Source organism: Cicer arietinum, chromosome 6, assembly GCF_000331145.2.
Source record: "Cicer arietinum cultivar CDC Frontier isolate Library 1 chromosome 6, Cicar.CDCFrontier_v2.0, whole genome shotgun sequence".
Classification (NCBI taxonomy): domain Eukaryota; kingdom Viridiplantae; phylum Streptophyta; class Magnoliopsida; order Fabales; family Fabaceae; genus Cicer; species Cicer arietinum.
In genome coordinates, this window is record NC_021165.2 from 13,303,807 (window position 1) to 13,320,048 (window position 16,242).

The window sequence follows — 16,242 nt, forward strand, 5'->3', positions numbered from 1 at the left end:
ATATTTAATATATATATATATATATATATATATATATATATATATATATATATATATATATATAAACAACGGGATAAATATTTTTTTGATAAATATTTCTAACAATACTAGTATTTTCAGCTGAACTAGTTTGCTAATACCAATGGTATTTTCTATTTAGCAATGAGGTAAACTAGTATTTTAAAAATATCACAATTAATAAATGAGTTGTGTCATTTTATTGAGAATAAATTTTTAAATATTTTTTTGGAGATTTTAATAAAGATTTAAATTTAAAATTCAATTTTATAAATAAAATACATAACGCACTGTCAATATAAATGAAGAAACGCAATCTTACTATAAATTAATCTTATATTGACGTTTAATAAAATTGAAGAATGTGGTTTTTTAATTTAAAAAACGGTTACAAAATAAATTTATATGTTACAAGTTTTTTTAATTGGATGACGGTTACACCGCGAGTGTGTGTTAGCTCTTTAAAGATATTATTTAAAATGTGTTTATATTGTATACCTATATAAAACTATGAATACAAGTTTAACGTGAGGTTTCTCCACCTATAATATATTTACTATGTCATATGTTTTTTTCCTAAATACGAACACAAAAAATGCAATAAATTTTGATGCATAAATTAAACAATAAATCTCAACAACAATAGCATCATTAACGCATTCCAATTACATAGTTAAACGCAAATGTGACAAAATGAGGGGAGCTCAATAGGTCAACATGTCTAAATTGTTATTTTTAGGCAAGGTAGATTGAGATTTTGGACCATATTGCTCAAGATGGGATCTTCTCTAATAAATAAAGGGTCCAGTTAAATCATTGGCGTACAAAATTAATAAGTATGAAATTTAAAATATTAAAAATAAAAGTTAAGTGTGTGGATTATCCAATATGATGTATTTTCACATAAGAGAATCCTACTTACATATTGTTCATGTTGATTTATCTAGTTGAATCCACTAAAAAAATAAGAGTAAGATAGTATGGATAAATTTTTCTATTAGTCCTTTTAAAAAATCTTTTCAATTTTTTTTTAACTTTATCATTGAGTTTAAAGTTATTCCTTTGTTGGATAGATTATGTTGAGTTTACATTGTCTCTAAAATTATTTTGTTTATTGATTTATTTGTTGGACTCAATAGAAGAAATTTTGTTGCCCTCAATTCAAGACTAAACAAGCTTTTGAAGGTCGAATAAGCTCTTTATAATTGATGAGTTATGATGATTTGCTAGTTGAGAGTATTAGCAGAAATACTTAGATATTCCCTCCATCCCTTAACTTTGGTCATTTTAACTTTGGACACACATTAAGAAATAATAAAGTTAAACTGATTTTGTCTTTTTTACCTTTCGTTTATTAAATAAAAATAAAATTCATTTAATATATGTTTTTGAGTTTTTAAGGGTACAAAAAGAAAAAATCATTAATTACATCTTGATTTTCTAAAAGAACTAAAATTTTAAAACAAAAGTAAAATAAGTAAAGAAGAAGTACTATAATACCCTACTACACCCTTCATATTCTCATCCCTAACTAGATTTTTCATGGCACGAGATGGGTTTACTAAGAGAGGAAGCATTTTTTTTTACCAAATTGAAAGGGGGAAGCATAAAAACCTGAAATTCTAATTTCTACTAGGCTGACATCTTGAAATGCAAACTAGTTGTACTTTCAACAAGGGAAATACATTGGATTAAAAAGATTCATGTCCATTAGATTATTCTCTCTGTAGTCATTTATTAAAAAAAACAAAATGACTGTAGCCATTAATATAATGAAGTCACATGCTAGCCATCCCAGGATACTGCTATTAGTTACAGCTGTAAGTTGTAACATTCCTCAATTATTACCTAATTTGAGGACCGGTGGGAGTTGGTGCAATATAAAGCTGATCATATTCTAAACATGGGATTCAGAACTTCTTAAAGAAAATAGTGACTGACACAAAAGGTAGTTATTCAATAAAACCATAGTTGGTTCACCATTTATTGTAAAAATATCATTATTCCTAAATGTATATATGCATACTACTGGTATTCTAACCATCAACTGTCGCCAGATATTAGTTAGCAGCACACCCAACTATTACTCAAGAAATGGGGGGAAATTATTCTGATGACAGAAAAAATTTACTATGGTTTTGAGAGTACTTTCCAATAGTGATGAGTCCTTTTGTTAGTTTATGGGGACTACTGCCCCTCGCAAATTGCCACGAATACTGGTAGTCTCCTTTTAGTAGTCGGCTCATTGAGAAGGCCAAAAATGTAGGCATCAACTTCCTCCCTTGAGGGAACCTTATCTGAACCATTTGGGAGGACAACATCAATGCCATCATCCAGGGGTGACCAGTCATTGATGATGTTGGAATTGGCATGGGTACTACGATAAGGTTCAGGTGAAGCTGGTTGGGAAGTTATGAGTCCTGTGAGTGCACATTCAGATTCAGTTACTGCAGGGTGTTCATGAACAACACGGCTATTTGGGCCATATGTGCCCTGTCCTAGTCTAATTGATAATTTGCTCGTCTGGGCCTACACAACCAAGAAGAAATATTTAAATGCTGATTAGGTTTATTATTGCGATAAAAAGGACATGGTATTGTATATATGATTCGATTGCTTACCTCAGATTTACTCTTCATGAGACGACTTGGATGAAGCTCTTCTCTTCCGTGGGCAAACTGCAAAATGACAATACAGGACAATCAAATACCAAAGACAAGCAGTTTACTTCCTATTTGACATTGAATTAGAAAGCATACAATAATAGGGTTATACGAGTTTTCAACAAAATGCAATTCCTTAGATGTTCTATGCCACTTTTTTCTCTACATTATGTATCAGATTCCTCATGCAGAAATCGAAAAGCATTATCCAGTGCAACAATTCTACCTTTAATATATAATTCTACGTGAGAAAGAGAGAGAGAGTTTAGCCACAGAACAACATAACGTAGCAGCAGTCAAAAATTTGAGTCTAACAGCTTCAAGATTCCTAAAGAAACTATCTTGGAACACTTTCAATTCCTGATATCACTATAATTTACCAATATTTTTTCGGGCCAAACTCTACCATCATTATGTATCAGATTCCTCATGCAGAAATCGAAAGCATTATCCAGTAATTCTACATATAAAATATAATTTTACATGAGAGAGAGAGAGAGAGTTTAGCCACAGAGCAACATAATGTAGCAGTCAATGATTTGAGTCTAACAGCTTCAAGATTCCTAATTCAGGCACTCTCTTTTGTGACGTGACTGATTCTTTAACCGACATTCCTTATCCAATAAAAGGAACCAAGACAGAAAGAAACCAACAGGGAATGCAGAACTTAAAACCCAACTACATATTGAATTATATAGATGCAAAGTAAAGAAAGATAGAGATTAAAGTACTTTTTCCTGCAAAGAACCAAAACGATCTGAAAATGGTCTCATTGATTCGATGGAAGCAAACCTAGAAGAATGCTTGCGAGGAGGTTGCAACTTGCATCTTGCGTATAATTATAATTTATTTTCGTTTTTGTTTGTGTATTTAAATAAGAATTTGATTGGAAAATATCTTTCGTTGATTTAGATTTGTTTATAATTGTTTCGGATTTAATGTTATTTCAAATTTGAAATTAGAATGATATTATCGTATTAAATTTGAATTAGGATTTTATAGATTTGATGGTATGTTTATAAGAATTTTGAGTCAATGGGGTAAGATCTATATTTTTTAATAATATATATCTTTATAAGAAATCTTTTAAATCTTTTGTAATTTCTTATTTTTGAATAATCAGATTGATGATTGTAAATAAAATTTGAGAGGATTGTCTTTGTTTTTTTGTCAGTATCGATTTGTTAGTGGTGATCAAATCTAATTTATCAACTGAGATGCCAATAACAGGCAGATGAAACAACCACATTGATTTAGGATTGTTTTTGGGAAAGCACAGTTTGGTTTGGGAAAGTTTCATTGATTGATTTGATTTTAAACCATCCCAAAGTCAGAATAACCTAAACTTATAATCACTACCAACAAGCAAATTTCTTATCTGGCCCAATTAAACAAGAAATTTGTGAAGGTTACATACCTGACTGCCTCGCGATTGATGAGGGATCTTCATAATTTTTAAGAGACTGATCTTAATAAATTCTTTCTTAAACCGCAACATTTTCGCCCACCTCCCTTCAAAAGCGTTGAACGACTTCTTTATAGCGTGTTTGTCTATGCGTCTAGTTCATCCACGATACAAGCTTACGAGACATCCAGATGTAAGAGTAAATTTTTCTCCGTAATAAATTTCTGTCTGTTGGATCATAACGCGTGTTCTAAGGTGTTCGGATGCAGACATAAAGATGACGCATGCGATGGAAATATTAATTCTCCACTGGATCATAACGCACTTTAAAAGGTGTTTGGATGCAGTGTTTGGACACAGACAAAGATGGCTCTAAATGTTAAAACAATTGGGCTAGGGCTCTACTGGAGCTTTTGGTAAAGATAGACATAAATAATTTCCCAGGAAGACAAAATGAACTGCTATTAATTGCAAGCTGCCAAACATATATACCCTTATTGGAGTCGCAGCATCACAATATAACTATCACAACCCATGAAAAGGTATCTATAGTCTTATCTTAAACCCTTGTTTGGAAGTTGTGGTTGAGTGATTTGGGGAAAATCCTCCTTTAACCAACTACGTCCTAACGGAATAGTAAATGCAGGAGCACTTTTCATAAATGATAATGAAAATACCAAAAAAAATCATACCTTAATTAAAGAATAAATATATGAAGCATGCTTTGACTAATAAATAATAATAAAATAAAATAAAATTCCAAATAAGGAAAATAACATTCTTAAAGAGGATTTATTAACTGACTATTCATAATAGTTATGGCGCGAACGAACCTGGCATTTGGAGTTGTAGCGGCAGTTTCCAGATTCCTCCCACGCTCTGCAAATGTCCGTCTTATACACGCTCTTCGAGGAGGAAGACGAGGAGCCGGAGCCCCTGCTCGAGGAAGATGACGAAGATCTTCCGTTCTTTCCTCCGGACATTGGCCTCACTTGAATATCATCCATCACAATAACTTCCTCGTCCACCTTCACAGGCGTTCCGTACATCGGCGGTGACATAAGTGGCTTAATCTCCATATTCTCAATTGAAGAAAGCGGCGAGAGCGATAATCTACCGCGAGAACCGAAGCTACTGTTCCCTGAACTGGTGGCGCAGTACTGTTGCATTCTTGCGGATCTGTATTTGCTGGAGCCGAAAATCGGAGAAGTGAAGGACTCGCTGGATTTACCGGAAATCGGAGATCCGGCGAAGAAGTATCGAGCGAGCGGCGAACCGGTATCGATGTTCTCAGCGTACGGTTGAAAACCTGGACTCATCGTCGTTGATTGGAGATAGCGTCCTCTCTTATCATCCAACTCGACCTGCAACGGCGAAACGTTCTCGTTCAAAGTCCTTCTCACCTTCGAAACCTTCATATTGCCGTTGTTCATCATCGCATTTTCCATTACCTATTCCTACATTTCAAAGACGAAGCTGTTAAGCCGAAAATCTCTCCGGCTCGAATCACAATGCGGACAAACTTTCTCTTCGGGATTACGAAATTTGAACTCTCGTTTCGTTTCTCAACAAAATAAACAATTGTTTTTTAATGCTGATTTTCAATCAATATAACCTAAAAGTAACGCGGTTGAATTGAATCATATCATGAAATTGCAGAGAAAATTTTTCCAGGAAAAGAAAATTATAGAAAAAAATAACAATAGAAATCAAAGATTGAAGATTGATTGGGGAAAGGGAAGCAGAGAGATATTACATGCACGAAAATGGCGGTTCAATGCGGTTTCATCGTGTGGTAGGTTAGTGCAGAGTGAAAAATTGGAGAGTGAGAAAAGAGGAAGAAGAGAAAGTTGCTCCTTTTATAGAATGAGACTTGTTCTCGGAGAAATCACAAATTTATAGTTTGCGGAACACAAGAGCAAAGCAGGTTTATAAGCGGTTTTGGTTCCCCGCATTATTTTGAAGCAAAATAGAACTACACAGATTTAAGAATACAATGACTTAATTGCAGCAAACACAGAGAATGAGGCTTGTTTGTGGCAGTGGATTTATGTGCTTGTTTGAGATTGCCACCTTTACAACATTTAAGAATGAAGAAACACTACAAACAATAGGAGCCTAATGGCTAATAATCAACACCCAATAACAATAACTGAGTTACTGAACATGCAGCACAAACACTTATGCACAATTCCATGACAGGAATGGAATGGTTCCTATTTCCTAAAGTGAAATCTACACAACTTGAGAATCACCAGACTCTCTACCATTTCATATACCATCAAGTGCATTTTTTAGATTCCCTCCGAAATGCATCATGAGGTCGCCACCGTGTACCCTCCCCTCCGGTAGATCAAAGTCGAGGCCTTTCTTAGCTCCACTGCAGCCAGCGGCAATGCTGTGGAGGTTTCTGTCTTGTGCTGGCTTATTGGCTGCCAAGAAATTTGAATAAGATGGTGATTTCATTGAGAGTGGAACTAACACCTCTTTGGGTATAAGGTGTTGTCTTCTGGTAGGTGTTTCCATGGAATCATAGGAATCAGACACAACACTGACGCCTGAGGAAGAATTGTTGTTCTCGAAACTGCTACAGGCAGTGGAAGCAGAAGGAACAAGGCCACGGAAAAGTCCCGGCGCAATCAGACTTCCCTTGTTCATTCCGCTTTCTTGCACCAAGCTGCAGTGAGCAGCACAGAGTCCACTTTTCCCCCTTGCAAATTTCTCACACTTTCCATCTCCCCAGTTGCATCGCTTTCCTCCACCATGGGCCTTGCAGAAATCTGTGCTCCCTTGCGCACTCTTCCCACAGCTATCAAACCTGCATCGCTTACCCCCGCCGTGCCTAACACAACAGTCAGTACGGCCACGTGCACTCTTGGTGCAACCTGAAACAGCACACCTCTTTCCACCTCCATGAGCAACACAGTAGTTTGTTCCTCCGTGAACACTTTTTGGACAAATACCACCGCCATTGAAAAGGCAACGCTTCCCCCCACCGTGAGCCTTGCACAATGGGGTGCTTCCTTCGGCACCTTTGGTGCACCCTGCAAATGAGCAACGCTTCCCACCACCATGTGCCTTGCAAAACATAGTGCTCCCTTGTGCACCCTTTGAACATTCACGGTACTGACAACGGCGTCCACCTCCGTGAGAAATGCACAACCCAGCTTGCCCTTCAGCACTTCTGGTGCAACCTTCTATCTTACATCTCTTACCTCCTCCATGTCTAATACAAAGTCCTGACTTACCTCGTGCAGCCTTTGTGCACCCATCCGGATACCCACATCGCCTGCCACCACCGTGGGCTATGCAATAATCTGTCTTTCCTTCAGCACTTTTAGTACACCCTAAGTGTTGGCACCTCTTGCCTCCACCATGGGCCTTACAATAAGCAGTACGGCTCTCAGCGCCCTTGTTGCATCCTGGTTTCTGACATCTCTGTCCACCCCCATGTCCAATACAGAGACCTGAAGCACCTCGAGCTCCCTTTGAACAGCCAAAAAATCTGCATCGCTTAGGATTGCTTGTTCGGTTCTGTGAAGTTATCCCTGTTTCCTGAAGCCCAGATGTGGTGCCAAGTGAATAATTTGTTGCGCTGGAAGGTTCAGGGCACAGCTGAGATTTTGTCCCAAGAATTAATTCTTGTGTCTGCACCGAAGTTTCGGCATTATCCATTCTTGGAGCTAAAAGAAGTGATGGCATATAACCACCTGATTTCTTTGCTGACGTAGAACCCTCGTCAACGACAGGTATCATTGCATAATTATATTCTCCTGATGTCTGGCTTGAGAAACACGAAAAATTCACATCAGTCTCTGTTGAACCAGAGTAGTTCATTACACTTGATGCCTCATTTGCTACACCCGAAAGGCCAAGTTGAAGAATTGATTCACATTCAGATGGCATGCTCTGAGAAAAAAGGCTGGCCGACTTTTTCTTCTTATTAAACCCTATATTGTTGTAGTCATCACCATATGCCTTAGGGGTTGGGCCCAATCCCAGAACCAATCTGCAGCCATCATCCGAAGCATTGGAAAACTTCATCCCAAGATTGCTCTCGGTACATCCATAATTAGTATTATTGGTTTCTCCAAAGCCAATACCGTTCAAGCTTAATGTAGTATTACCAATCCTAAGCTCAGCATCATGAGGAAACATTACAGCTTTCTCGTTCAAATCCATTATCCAGATGTTGTGCACTACAGCTACAGAAGGTTGAAGTAGCAGAACAGTTCACCACATACTATACAAGATCCACATACCTATCAGGCTAGTTAATGAAATTCGAACATACAGCCCCCACCACTCACAAAGCCTGATGTATCTGACCTGTCCATTTTCACTATATCCCACAAATAAGCTTCAAAAGATCTTAATTATACCAAATATATCTTATAACGTCTCTTGGGAAGAAACCTTTTATGAGACAGGTTAATAATGATGTAAAGAGTTTGCCGGAGCTTCTTCTGCTCCTTGTGAATAACCCATTAAGCTTCATTAACCCTGACAAAGAAAGAAGGAAATAAGCTTTTTATTTATGAGTTAACACAATTAGGGAAGAAAAATATTTTTTAATAACACAACGCGAAGAAAACCTTCCCAATTAAATAAAATGACAAATACACATTAAAAGGAATTCAAAGGTACAACTACAAATACATTGACATATTAAAAGGGTTACAAAACAAAGGTACAAATATATTCTCAAGAGTGAAGGCATAGAGAAAGTTCTAACTAAACACGTTGGCATTGAATTACAAACGACAAGTATCATTATGAAGCATAATTCACTGAACTGAACCATCCAAAATTTTAAAGATAATTGTAGCGTGCAGATTGAGTATTGTAGCCTACATCTTATACCTTGACATTGTAACATTGAAAACAAGTTTTTAGCCAGCTTTTGTGTTGTTTCTGCACAGTACAACTCTTCGCCGAATCTTTAATAAAAATTGGTCCATAACCTTTTTAATCAATTACTTAAAAATGCATCCCCTGTGGATCTATATTCATGTTTTTAAATTAATATAATTGTTTCAATCATAAAAAAACGGTTAGGACCTAATTCTAGTGTCAACTCAACAATGTAATAAGAAAATAGAAGAGGAGATTGGAGGGTAGTTAGAGAATAGTTATTGGTTTTTTGGACTTTTGAGAGAGATAGAGAGAGGCCAGGCCAAGTCTCTCAAATACCTTCTGTATACTACCTATGTTATTGATCTCTGATCCATATCACATTTATACCAGTGCAGAGATTCGTTGTAATTGTTTGCAATGAAGATTATTCTCTTGTTTCATCTTCCTGTCCAGATCTACTAAAAACCTTATATTACATTACAGAACGCTATGTTTTATATAATAGTTTCGTCATGAGGGGGGGAAAAATTTAAAAGAAAAATCAAAACCAAAAATAACATGACAGATGATGTATCATATATCAAGTAGCAGAGTACTAAGATGTAAGTATCATTTCAGCAACCTGAGCAAAATATGTGAATCAGAGATGCATCACAGAACATGATCAAAAGGTTGTTAATGAAGTATTTCAAGCACGACACCTTCATAAACACAGTAAAAGGCATCCAAGCTCCAAACCATAGATTGATTGTGAAAGGTTTTACTTATTAAATTAAAAATAGAAACTGGAAAGGGAGAAAATCTTTCGTCTTCCAGAAGGTATTGCACGTAGTTAATTAGATAATGACATATGGCATATAAATCAAATTTGTGACATCATATTAACACTGAAGTAAATTTTGAACCATTAGGTGCATTACTCTTTTAGCATGCAGGAATCTCGTAAGATTTTCAAAGAGTGTACGGCAGACATGACTCATATATATATATATATATATATTATCGGAGACATCTTCAATTTCATTTTTACACACAAGGAGGCATTAAATAAGCAAAAGTACATTTGAAAACTAAAAGGGACCATCACATATGAACCTCAAATCGTTTTAGAAGAATGATAATTATTGCATTGACTTCAGACAGAATCAAGAGGGAACCAATTATTAAAAGGAAACTGAAAAAAATCGTGAGGAGTTCTCTGACCTTTGCCAATCTGAAAGGGTAGGATCCATTCCCATTTTCTTTGTATGGAACTCTGTAGTCATAAAGTCCTTTCAGTACATAAATTTATTTGCAAAGTTTCCAATAGAATCAGCTTTCCAAATATAGAAAAATGGTAAAGAAGTTCCTGCACAAAATTTAAGCATAACAACCACTTCAAGCCTTGAGCAAAGAAGTAAAAATAAGATAGCAACAGAATAACGAACGCACGTGTGCACGCACACACTATGCTACACTACCTTAAATACTTAACTATTAAATCAGGATAACTTCATAATAAGATTGGTATACAACCAATAAGTATACTTGTAGCACATCGAACTCATAAAAATATAGCATTGAAAATGAGTATATAATGGCTATAAGAGAATCAGCACTAGCGAAGTAAAATTTGCAACTTCTATATAACAAAGTAGTAGATCCAAATAGAAAAAACCATCAAATTCACACATTATTTTAAATCTGAGATTTAGGATACTTAGAAAAAAAGGCGTTATTGGACAAAAAAATTACAAAAACCACCAAGGTTTATACAAAGAAAGAAAATCAATTAGCTTGTATCTCACACACTCACATCAGAAAACCAAACAAAAGAAAAATAAAAACAAAAAATAATGACCAATACAAATAGATCGAAGATTATAATAGTTCCATGAAATTCTACCATCAGAGTAAAACATACACGGATACAAATAGAGTAAAAATCCCCAGCACCAAATCTAGTAATTTCCCCAATCAAAGATATAAAATAGTAACAAAAAATACTCTCGTATCATATACAAAGGAATCCCCAAACTCAAAAAGCATACCTGAATTCCTGAAAACTCAACAAGCCAGTTACATATAGTAGCATGACCAACCAAAAACGTCACAGATAGCAAATTTACCGTGCAAAAAAACCAACTAGTTACAACTCAAATAAAAAAACGAACAAGCAAATAAGTGAATAAGTGATACAAAGAACAACAAGAGCTAGCCATAACAATAGGAAATACAAAGGAATCAGGGAGAATTCCAATTACAGAAACACGATATGTACACATAGGAAAGAGAACAGAACCAGATTAGACGAATACCGTGATTGTGAAAAATCTAGAAACAAATTGAGGATAGTATCAGATCTGAGAATCACTCTATACCTTTGAGACTTCGAAGAAGACGAAGCAACGCAAATTATGAAGGAAGAAACAAAACAAAGGAAAGAGAAACACACGAGAGAGAGAGAAAGAGAGAGAAATTCATTACGTCATAAAGCCCTGCCAATAAATAAAGTAGGGGCGGCTCTGTTTGTTTGTTTGTATTTCTTCTTTTTTCTCGTTTTTTTTAAAATTTGATAAATTCAATTTCTTCGGCGAGAAATGAAAGACAAAAGAATATCGAGGTTTTGTGGAATGACAAAACTAACCCTTTTGGCTTGAGCTTGAGAGAGAGAACAAGCGTCACATGCTTGCGGGGCATATACACTTTTGCTTGAAAAGGATATTTGAAGGTGGAATTCCGTTACTGTCCTTAGGGTAGGCATTTTGTACGGACAGTGTTAAGGGCGGTTTCGTCTTTTATGTTCGATGTTTGTGTTTTGTTTTGTTGTTGGTGGAAGCGGAAGTTGTCGTGCCTAGCCAATAAATATTTTGAGGATACAATCACCTGCATTAAGGGTGACTTCATGATAAATATTAATCATGACCGTTTAATGTGTATTGAGTCAACGCTTTGATGAACGAAACGAATCCACGAAATTGGTGTGACGTAAGAGAAAATCTGAGAGCCCAATTCAGCTGGGTATACTAATGACGAAAGAATCAGCTTCGGATTAGGCATCTTAGCTTAGCTCATTGAGAGATTTCTCGTGTCCACCAAACATAATTCACTATGACTTTTTTTTTCTTTTGACAAAACTACGATTTTGGATGGATGGAATGTTACGAATTTACGTAAGATTTCTTTTTCTTCTTGAAAATGTGTATTTGATGCTTCATGATTTGAAAAATTAAATTAAATGTAAATATTTTAATTACGTTGATTTTGACATAGAACTGTGTAGTGTAAATGTGTAATGCTAACTGGTTTTGCTTAGTTGGTGGAAGACCAAAACCAACGGTGGCAATCAATAAGCCATTTCAAAAATTACTGTTTCAAAATTAGTAGTCCCTCCCTCGTTAATTATAAAATTACTTTTACTTTTTTTTATTCTTTAATATAAGACTTCGTAAAATTTAATATGCGTTAATCATTTTTTTACTTCTATTTATTATAAGAAAACATAACTATTTTTTCCTCTCTCTTTTGTGATATCAAAAATTATAAAGTTAAATATGTAAAAATTAATGTATTTTTTGACAAATTTATTATTGATGCCACATTTATTAAAAATATAATAAATAAATTAGTTATTTTATCAAATTAGACTTATTAAGTATCAATATGTTTTTCTATATCATAAATACAAAATAGACAATGGACAATGATGAAAATCTAAACAAACTAACAACATCATATTAATAGTATAAAAGATAAAATATCTACAAATGTGATAAATTAAAATGCTCAAAATACTCATATTTTTTGATATGTGATATTGATAGTATTTAAATCATCGATTGAATTTATCATGTATCGAAACTAATTTGATAATCTTAATCAAACAAACACCGTAATAAAATAAAACAACAATACAAAAATACGATAAACAAAATCATGTATGCGTTGATACAATAAAATCAAAAACAAAATTAAAAAACAAACTAAATACACTTAACTACATAAAAAAATGAAAATATAAATTTGTACAAATTAATAACTTTAAATCACTCAGATGATAATTAATAAAAAAGATATGTTAGAAGAAGAGGTGGCCAAATTAGAAGAAGAGAATCGAATGTGTAATGGAAATATTAATAATGGCTTGTCCCTTGGGGTTACTCAAAATAAACCTATATGCATAAACATGACAAAAAAGAACTATTTTGGATATATTTACTTAAACATGGTGATAACTGATAAAACAAGATTAATTGTCCCTTTGGCATTCCTATAAGCCGTTTCGCCTCAAGATACTAGGATCCACCGACATTTTCATTGTAAGGGAAAATTTATCACTCAAATAATTTCAATAGAAATACTTTTTAAATATTCAAGAAATTAAATTAAATATTTGTACCCAAAAAATATTAATTTGTCTTTTTTAATAAGCCAAGACATACAAGATCAGAACCATCCCAATTAAGTTGCCATCACCAATTCTAACAAACATTTGAAGCATGCAAAATTAGCTTAAGGGAAATGCTGATTGTTATTATAGATGTATTTAAGAAAGAAAAGAACAATATACCCAACGTTTAGCATTTATAAATTATAATTACTCATTCTTTTATTTAAGTTTTAATTTAATTAATAAATATTGAAATAGTTAGGTTAGACATCATATTTTAAATTCGAATTTATGATTTTCCAGCAGTTGTATATAAGTTTTTAGTATTTATTGTCTATTCTACATACAAATTTATTTTATCTACTCTTTGCAAATGATTATAGCAAATAGCACTACTCTTATATTGAATATATAAAAAAATATATAAAAATAGAATGGTATAAAAAATAAAAATAAATTACACCAAGAGAGAACCTATGACAATTATAAGAATATGTTTCTAAATAAATCATTTTTAATAAAATCACCGAAAATATCAACTAAGTGATTAAACTCAAGTAGTTAATAAATTTTAGTTAAGGACAAGTCATTCGAAAAAAATCTAAATTTGAATCTTAACTAGAATAATTACTAGTATGACTTTACATACTAATTTTTATTCCACTTAAAAGCAGATTTAAAAGTCTACTTCAATTTATTTTTATGAAATTCTACATCTAAGTAGTGATTGATGTAGACTTTTGTAAATAGATTAACAAATTAATATATCAATGAATTTTAATTCTATTTTGATATCTAACTGGGATTTGAGAATGTAGCATTAGATAATAACATAATTCTTTTATATTTTATATTAGTGATAATAATATCTTTAAATATATAAAAAAAGTTGATCTAGGTCAATATGTTTGAATTACAAAAATGTGTTACAAATTTATGATTTATCATTGATACAAAATTTAATACAATAATAATAGTAATAGGGGTGGGTGAATAGTTCAACTGATTTATAAGATTAAAGAATTGGAGGATTCAAATTCTAAATCAGGGGAAGAAATTAAATATTAGCTTAACAATTAATAACCAACTTTAGTAATTTCAAAAGAATAAAGTAATAATAATAATAATAATAATAATAATAATAATAATAATAATAATAATAATAATAATAATAAAAGATTATTTATATTTAAAATGAGCAGAGATTGATTGATGTGACTTATTCTCACTCTTAAAATTCACATAGACTAAATTTATAAAAATAAAGTACCATGAGTTTGAACCTATGAGTTGAAATTCTCTCAAAAGAAAAATTTAATATTTTAATTACTAAATTATTACTTTCGATTCCTTATATAAGAAAATTTTGGTTTATAATATATAAAAAAAAAAGTTACAAATTTCAAGATGTATTTATTATTTAAATATTTTTCATGCTCTTTTTCTTTTATTAGAAATACAATTAATGTTCATATTAATGGATGTGAAAACATTTAATATCAAGATTATTTGAGTAAAAAACTTTTAAAATTAATATTTTTGGTCTTGATAATTTTTTGTTTTTCTTTTTATATATAACATTCGAGGAAATATTTATATACTTCTCTCTCATGAATGAATCTTCAAATTCAAAATTTCAACTTTGAATCCACCCCATTTCTTATTATTGTCTTCACAAAATTTTAAGATATGAACTGCATTTACAGAACTAAATGATATACTTAATTTAAAATAGAGAATAACACGTTTGATTCCGTAAAAGAAAAAGTAACATTTTTTCATAAAGGAATTTTATGGAGCTAGTTCAAAGTAAAAAAAAAAAAAAAAAACTAACACGACACCTTTGATAATGATTGATCATTAAAGGAAATCCATTCATTAATAAGCAGTTTAATTGCATTTTCTGCATAAATAACTACGCGTAGTTGTCACCATATTTGAATAAAGAAATGCTACTATTTAGTTGGTTTTGACGCCCCTTACTTCATCGACAAAACAAAACATTGCAATAGACTATTTTTAATGCCATTTAAAAAATTTCAGCGATGGCTTCAAAGTGTGGTCCAAATTGAAATTATTTATCACCTCGATGATCGATTAGCTAGCTAGCTTTTGGACGAAATAAATTAAGAAGATTAAATACTTATTGGGGCTCGACTATTTACGAATAAAAATAAGTTTAATGAACAAACATGTAAAATAGTTTTATATTCATAACTAATTTAAAGTCTATATTTTATCACGAAATATGACTACTTTTTTTTTATATAATATTATTATATATTAGTACTTTTTTTTATATAACATTATTATATATTAGTAGTAAAAATATTTTATAATTTTTTTATTATTTTGTATAGTTATTTTAATTCTATCATTCTATGTTTTTGTTCATTTGTTTATGAAATCTCAGTAGGTTTCTTCTCTCCTTTCATTTTCTCCATTTTATGATTATCATTGTTAATATAATATCAGAGTTTTGATTGATTTTGAGATCTACTGTAAAGTGGTTTACAGTTTGGTGGAGCTCGGGACATCGCCCTGATTTCTTTTTGTAAGACCCATTTTGCGGTCGGTATCCATTTGCTCCCTTCGTTTTCGATCCGACTTTGTCTCTCTATTTTCGGCGCATTTCTACTTTTCTGTTTCCAGCACGATTTTGTTTGATTCTTAGTTGAACCTACTATTGACATGTTATCCCTAATTTATTTTGTCTAAGTGATTGTGTTTGTCGAATTTTCTTGCCATTATTTGTTATGGCTAGTGCTAAGGGTGGTCCTCTTCAAGCTGTTAGTGTTCACCTCAATGGACAAAATTACTCTTATTTGAGTTATGTAATGAATTTTTTTTTAATTGAAAAATATATTTGGAGTTATGTTGATGGAACTTTTGTTAAGCCTACAGATAAAAGCGATGACGCTAAATATGCA

The 16,242-nt window shown here is 32.7% G+C and overlaps 2 protein-coding genes across 5 annotated transcripts; both read right to left on the minus strand.

Annotated features, from left to right (window-relative positions):
- Nucleotides 1-1,704: 1,704 nt before the first annotated feature.
- LOC101488659 (uncharacterized) lies at nucleotides 1,705-5,982 on the minus strand. 2 transcript variants are annotated; one of them, XM_004504713.4, is made up of 4 exons: nucleotides 5,843-5,982; nucleotides 4,920-5,543; nucleotides 2,640-2,696; nucleotides 1,705-2,547 (listed from the first exon to the last, which is right to left on the minus strand). In XM_004504713.4, exons 2-4 carry the CDS (start codon nucleotides 5,532-5,534, stop codon nucleotides 2,206-2,208), a joined length of 1,014 nt encoding a protein of 337 aa, XP_004504770.1. In that variant the 5' UTR covers nucleotides 5,535-5,543; nucleotides 5,843-5,982; the 3' UTR covers nucleotides 1,705-2,205. The 2 variants fall into 2 exon arrangements, with proteins under 2 accessions (XP_004504770.1, XP_004504769.1); XM_004504712.4 differs by lacking the exon at nucleotides 5,843-5,982 and having other exon boundaries at nucleotides 4,920-5,836.
- An 88-nt stretch (nucleotides 5,983-6,070) lies between these two features.
- LOC101489214 (uncharacterized) lies at nucleotides 6,071-11,460 on the minus strand. 3 transcript variants are annotated; one of them, XM_004504715.4, is made up of 3 exons: nucleotides 11,304-11,460; nucleotides 10,147-10,291; nucleotides 6,071-8,589 (listed from the first exon to the last, which is right to left on the minus strand). In XM_004504715.4, exon 3 carries the CDS (start codon nucleotides 8,266-8,268, stop codon nucleotides 6,358-6,360), a length of 1,911 nt encoding a protein of 636 aa, XP_004504772.1. In that variant the 5' UTR covers nucleotides 8,269-8,589; nucleotides 10,147-10,291; nucleotides 11,304-11,460; the 3' UTR covers nucleotides 6,071-6,357. The 3 variants fall into 3 exon arrangements, with proteins under 3 accessions (XP_004504772.1, XP_004504773.1, XP_073226495.1); XM_004504716.4 differs by having other exon boundaries at nucleotides 11,241-11,397; XM_073370394.1 differs by lacking the exon at nucleotides 11,304-11,460 and adding an exon at nucleotides 10,974-11,211.
- Between the last annotated feature and the right edge of the window lie 4,782 nt (nucleotides 11,461-16,242).